Below are 6,802 nucleotides of genomic sequence, written 5' to 3' on the forward strand. Positions count from 1 at the left end.
GAACCCGCCACCTTAGGTGTATGTGGCTGGTGCCTTAGCCACTTGAGCCACAGGCGCCGAGCCAAAACTGTGCCTTCTTAATGATCTCACTCACTATTCCAGGAACTCAGTTTTGCCATTATCCCAGCTCTACCTGCCTCATGAGGAACCCTGGGCTCCCAGCCATGGGTAAACTTCACAGCAAACGAAGCAGACAGCAAAGACATAAGGAAGCCAGAGGGCTGGAACTCGCGCCTCTCATCCTGGGGCTTAAGCTTGCCCTTAACTGGGCCAGAAGCTCTTCCCCGCCCCCAGCCACTCACCGTACACCCAGCTGATGCAGATCACTTCAAACACCGAGAGGAACAGCAGGCACATGCCACTGGACGCGTAGTAGTCAAACAGCTGGAAGATGTACATCCCGCCCTGCGGGAGGGCATGGAGTTGAGGCCCTGAGCAATGGGGACAGGACATGCCCTGCCCCTCAGCAAGACACAAAACACTCATCTGGGGCACCACCCTGTCCAGCCCATGGGCAATGGTTCCTTGCATCCACAAGGAATTTGTCCTGCCAATCCTGGCCTTCAGGCCCTGAATCAACGTTAGGGCAATAATCCTGACATCTGCAAGGACACAGGGGGGCGCTGTGGTAGATGCATTGTTTTGTCTGATGAGCATCCCTTCTGGAAATTGATACCTCCTCACTCTGTGTGCCTTTCAAGTCGGGGTGTCCCTCTTTCTCTGTTCCCAGGCATGAGTAAGAGTCATGGCCTGGACACTTGCTGTGCTCTCAGGAAAAGGGCCCTCTCGTGGGCCCCACAACCTCACTATGCGGGAGGCAAGGCAAGTGTCCGCACCCCCTGTTAGCAGAGAAGGAAAGTGTTGCTCTGGGAAGGTCAGCAGTGTCTCCCCATGGCTCCCTCATCCTGGAACCTGGCCTGCAGCCCGGTCACCCCAGCTCACCTCAGTGACCAGGAAGAGCCCCAACAGGTAGCAGGTGACCGCAATGGAAAGGATGAGGAGCTCGCGCCGCCCACGCTTGCGCAGCTGCTGGGGGAACATGTCCATGGAGGCTGTCACCAGGCACTCCACACAGACAAACTGTGGACAAGAGAGAGGTCACAGGAGAGGGTGTGGGGCAGGCTGCCAGCACCTGCCCTGCCCTCCTCTCTCCCTACTCATCCACACTGGGCACAGGGGTGCACAGAGGGCAGCAACGGGAGTCCTGGTGGCAGGCAGCCACACCCTTGGCCACAACTCCACAACAGGGAGTCCAAGCAGTGAGGCTCAGAAATGGGGAGATGTGCTGTCCCTAAGGCCAGAGTCTGGGGTCAAGGGCTAAAAGAAGGCTAGGGGAATATTTGAGAGAAGGCACAAGCCTAGGGAAAGAGCAGGTGGCCTCTTCATAGATGAGGGTCCCGAGGCCTGCGTCACCCCAACAATCCCAAGAAAAAGCCCTGGACACAGAGTGAGCCTCAGACTGATGGTCAGGGAAAGGGAGTAGGAGGGAGGTAATGCAGGAAAGACAGCAGCTGGCAAGAAGGGCCCCAGGCAAAGCAGGACAGAGCAGGCTGGGGTGACATACCTGGCTATCTAGCCCTAGGAATATCAGCATGATGAAGAAAAGGCATGACCACAGGGGGGACAGAGGCATCAGGGTAACAGCCTTAGGGAATGCGATGAAGGCCAGACCAGGACCTGCCAAGCACACAGCACAACCAGGTGGGTTCTGGAGCTCTTGCTGTGCTCCATGCCTCTAAGCACTATGTGTGTGTATGCATGCACACACACACTTCAAGAGGGCAAGTGATTACACCCATTATCCTACTCATCCCAGGTTCTGGGGAGCACACCATCCACCCATCCATCTATCCATCCACCATCAACCCTCCTACCCACCCACCGATCCATGCAACCATCTATCTACTCATCTATCCACCTGTCCATCCATGTCCCATTTACCCACCCATCCACCCATCCATTCACCCACACATCCATCCATGTAGCTGTTGATCCATTCACCCCCTCACTCCCTCTCCCTCTCCCTTCCCACAGTTATGGAAGCCCTGCTCTATGCCAAGCTCTGCCCTAGATGCTAAACTTAAATCATATTATCCATAAATATATATATTACTCAGCTTCTAGGACTTTCTGTGTTCTGATTCTCCTTCCCCTTGGGTCCCAGACAGCAAGGTGGCACCTACCTGACTCAGCCACCTCAGAAATGGGCAGCCCCTGCTCATGGGACATGAAGCCCAGGATGGAGAACACGACAAAGCCAGCCATGAAGCTGGTGGCACAGTTCAGGAAGCAGAGGGCGATGCAGTCCCTGGGGGTGGGGAGGAGGCAGATAAACCAGGAAGAGAGGAAGAGACAAATCAACCAGAGGAAGAGCGATCCGAAGACAGGAAGAGGGAAAAGAGGCAGTGGGGGGAGGTAAAGGGAGAGAGAAGGGGGCAATGGAAGGAAAAAGGAGAAAAAGACAAAGCCAGTGTCAGAGGTGGGAGAGTACCAGTGGGAGAGAAAAGGGGGAGAAAGAAATTCAATCTGGGGAATGAACCGCATGTCAGTTTGACACACAACTTGTAAGCCTTGTTACCGAAAAGGAAGGCCTGGGCCCTCCTTGGCCACCCCACCCTGGCTCGCCAGTCCTCACCTGTAGCAGTTGTTGTGGTACTTGTTATAGCTTCCCAGGGCTGTCAGGCATCCCTGGCAGATGGCGAAGGAGAAGAAGATCTGGGTGCCTGCATCCATCCACACCTATGTGAGACCCCCAAGAAAGTGGTAGAGGAAGGGCAGGAGGGAGCCCCCAGGGCCTGGAGCCAGGATGACCAGAGACCCAGACCCATCACCTACAGCACCGGCCTGGCGCCCTCAGTGCTCCCTGAGTGCTTCGCTCCTGCATCCCAACTCTCCATTCACGCGTCCTCCCTTCTCTCCATAGTGACCTTCTCACAGGCAGGGCCCATTTCCAGTTTGATTCTGCAGGCACTTAGTAAGCACCAAATACATGTTTGTTACTTGGATTCCCAAAGAGCGTCTGTAAACTGTGGCTGCAGGACACAGCTGAGGGTCCCTAGTCTATAGCTATACCTAGAGCTATGTATCTATCTAGGGAGATAGACAGTGCCTCGGGCAGCTGTGACCTGGGACAAAGAGGCCACTTCATTTATGTTTATAGAAGAGGCCACTTCATTTCTATTTTATAAAGAAAAAACTACCAAGACCTTTTTCTTGGAAGAGGCAAAAAAGGCGCTGAGATTAGTTTTAGAGGACCAGATATGAGCACAAATGCCCAATAAATATGTGGGGAAATGTCCAGTCTCGCCCATAGTAAAAATAAACCAAAAAAATAAAGCAGCAAAATGATTATTATTTGGGTCTACCAAAATATCAAAGATTAAAATAAATTATAATCAAATTTCACCAAGGTCCTACAGAAAGAGGGAAAAGAGGTAGTTTATTCTCAAACATTAGAAGAGAAAGTCTACTCTCTTATGCCAGTATATTTAAAACCATGCATTATTTAAATATCCAAGAACAGGGGGTGAGCTCTGGCCCCATCCCTGGCACTGAAATAGTACCTGACACTAACTGGGTCCTCAACACATTTCTATTGGATGGATGAATGAATAAATGAATGAATGAATGATGGATGGATGGATAGCGGAAATACTATGCAAGTGTGAAAAATGGCTCTTACAAATGAATAACATGGAAAAAATTTACTATATAATTTAACTTAGAAAAGGATGTATGTCTCTCTAAATGAAATTATCTCAACTATGTTAACACACATACACTCACCCACACACATACACATATACACCAGCTAGGGGGAAAAAAGTTGGAAGGAAATGTACTAAAACACTAACAGAGATTATATCTGAGTTGTGGGGTTTTCATTCCTTTTTCATAGTTTTCTTCCACGTTATCTAATTTTTCTCCAGGGGGCAACCATTGCTTTTAAACCAAGAGAAAAGCAATAAAAGACTTGCAAAAGTACAGGCCTGGCTTGGAGTGGGAACATCTGGAGAAAAGTCCCTAGTCCAGCACTGTACCTGGGGGTCCTTGAGACGAAACAAATCTGGCTTCAAGTAATAGACGATACCCTCATATGCTCCAGGAAGGGTGACACCTCGGATCAGTAGGATGACCAGCATCAGGTAAGGAAATGTGGCTGTGAAATAAACCACCTGGCGAGGAGGCAGCCCAAAGTCAGTCCACAGCAGGAGGAACAGGGAGCCTCCAGGGGTCTTCCTAAACCCCCCATCCCTACTGCTCCAGCAGAAGAAGCAGTGAGTCTCCAAGGAGGTCTTCCTGACCCCCTAACCCCCAGCAGGAAGAGCAGGGAGCCTCCAGGGGTCCTTCTAACACCCCCATCCCCACCCCCCAGCAGGAGGAGCAGAGAATCCGGAGGGGGTGTCCTCCTACACCCTCTCCCCCAGCACCAGTCTCACTCAGGGTGTATGACACACATCTCAGAGACAGCTGAGAGGGGCTGAGCACAGGAAACATTCCACACCTTCCTTCACGCATTCCAGCAGGTCCAGGCTCCCCAGTGTGAGATACACATCAGCAGGACCAGGGGAAGGAAGTGGAGGAGGGACAGAAAGGGCACAGGTTTCCAGCCCATAACCTTTCAAAGTCTATTTTTTTCCTTTCATCTTCAGTTAACATGCAACAATTACACATATTTCTGGGATACAGAGTGATATTTCAATACTTGCACATAATGTATAGAAATCCAGAATCTGTCTCCCTTAATCCCTTATCCTGGTCATCATTCTTCCCATGCCCTGTGGTGACCAGGGAGAAGGTGACCAGATTTGTACACTGATCTGGAGGGAAATTTAGACTGTACTTTTCCAGGCGTATGGCTGGGGGAGCAGCGGTTGCCAGAGCTCTGCCTCTGACCTGAGCTGGCAGCACCATCTGTGCTATACTTACCCCTACCACCACGTGTGTTATTACTGCACTGCTATTACTCTAGCAATTCAGGGAAGGGGGAGGCTGCCGTAGGAACTGACCAAGCACATAGCCAATCAGAGAAGTCAATACCCTGTCCATTCCTGGCTTTTAAAGAGCATGAAGCACTAGTATCCAGTTCTCTGGGTTGAAAATGATGCTCAAGCCTGCATCCTGTCTATGTAACAAGCCCACTGCTGTCCTGTCTTGGCTTGCACACCTTCAAGGATTAGAAACTCACCACCCCACAGACAGTTCCATTTGCTAGTTCATACTAAAAATAGTCTTCACATGTTGTTAAATAAAAGAAGCAGGCCACAAGCATGCATGATCCTAATTACACATATGTATTACACACACAAAATGGATACGAATACACATACATATAAAAAGAAACTTATGGGCAAGATAACAAAGGTCAACAGGGATTAGCAGCAGTTCCAACCCACCATCGTGCTGATGGCTTGGACAGTGATTAGCTCCAACAGTGGGACTTTTATGTTTCTTATTTTGCTCTGAATATGACTTAGGTAAAAAGGTCTTTTAAAGTCATATTGAAAAAGAAAGACTTTCCTTGTACTAAGCTAAACTCTGCCATCCTCTGATTTCCCTGTTCTCGTCATGTACCTCCCCTAAACTACTAAGAAAGAGTAGTTTCTTAGTAGTGGAAAGAAATGAGCTCTCCAGACAGTTCCCCTCCTGTGTCCTGTGAACTCTGGGGGCCACAGAGAGCTTAGCAGGAACAGGACACCTCACCTTGCCTGTGGACTTGATCCCCTTCCAGATGCAGAAGTAGCAGATGACCCAGGCAAGCAGGAGGCACAGTGCCAACTCCCAGCGCAGGGCCCCCAGTTCATGAATGCCAGAGGTGATGCCCAGAACCCGTCTCCTGATGGAGTGGGAAAAATAAATAACCAGGTGAAAACTCAAGGGACCATTTGCCTCCGCCATCAAATCTCCTGATTCTTAGTGCTGAGCTCAGAGATCTCAAATCCCGGCCCCGGCCGAACTGCAACTAAAAAAAATAGCCAGGCGTTGTGGTGGGCGCCTGTAGTCCCAGCTACTAGGGAGACTGAGGCAAGAGAAGAGCTTAAGCCCAAGAGTTGGAGGTTGCTGTGAGCTATGTGATGCCATGGCACTATACCAAGGGCAACAAAGTGAGACTCTGTCTCTACAAAAAAAAGAAAAGAAAAGAAAAGAAATAAGGCTCTGACACAGGCCACAACATGGACAGACCTTGAGGATACCAGGCACAGTGAGAGAAGCCATACAGTGTGATATTCCATTTATGTGAAATGTGCAGAACAGGCAGATCCTGGGAACAGACAGAGATGGGAAGTAGATTCTTGAGGGCTGGGAGGGGGTGGGAAATGACTGCTAATGGAGATGGGGCTTCTTTGGGGGGTGATGAAATTCTCTAAAATTGATTATGGTAGTGAGTTGCACAACTGCAAAATTATCAAAATGCTTTGATTATACACCTTCAATGGGTAAGTTACATGGCATGTAAAATATATTCTTTTTTTATATCCCAGGGATTTCCCTCCACTCTGCTGCCCTCATGGCCATGCATGCTCCCACCTGTGGTCCATATACCCCTGGCTGCTAGAAGACCAAATTATCATAATCCCACATTGTAGCTATCTTTGTTTTTCTAATTTATTCAGAGTTTGCTGTTGTACAGAGATAGAGAGAAGGGGTGGTGGTGAAGATGTTTGAATGTGTGTATGGAGAATAGACCCTTATAAATGCAGGTTGATGAACAAGTATATGAGTATCAAATGGATGGGCTGAGTGTGAGTGTCTAAAGCTGTATATTGGGGTGATGGAAATGTACATGTGTAAGGTCATAGGT

At 49.4% G+C, this 6,802-nt stretch overlaps 1 protein-coding gene across 6 annotated transcripts in view; it reads right to left on the reverse strand.

Moving 5' to 3' along the window:
• Positions 1 to 6,802, reverse strand: part of SLC6A12 (solute carrier family 6 member 12) — a 25,585-nt gene that overhangs the window by 4,886 nt on the left and 13,897 nt on the right. For all 6 annotated transcript variants that reach the window (XM_023517094.1, XM_003796445.3, XM_023517095.1 and 3 more), the window contains 7 exons: positions 5,704 to 5,836; positions 4,041 to 4,175; positions 2,636 to 2,739; positions 2,184 to 2,308; positions 1,565 to 1,677; positions 943 to 1,080; positions 303 to 405 (listed from right to left, as the gene is read on the reverse strand). In XM_023517094.1, the coding sequence (XP_023372862.1) occupies positions 303 to 405; positions 943 to 1,080; positions 1,565 to 1,677; positions 2,184 to 2,308; positions 2,636 to 2,739; positions 4,041 to 4,175; positions 5,704 to 5,836 (851 nt within the window). The remainder of the gene's footprint in view (positions 1 to 302; positions 406 to 942; positions 1,081 to 1,564; positions 1,678 to 2,183; positions 2,309 to 2,635; positions 2,740 to 4,040; positions 4,176 to 5,703; positions 5,837 to 6,802) is intronic.

The sequence above is a fragment of the Otolemur garnettii genome, unplaced genomic scaffold (genome assembly GCF_000181295.1).
Source record: "Otolemur garnettii isolate 467f Iridium unplaced genomic scaffold, OtoGar3 scaffold00104, whole genome shotgun sequence".
In the NCBI taxonomy this organism is placed as follows: Eukaryota; Metazoa; Chordata; class Mammalia; order Primates; family Galagidae; genus Otolemur; species Otolemur garnettii.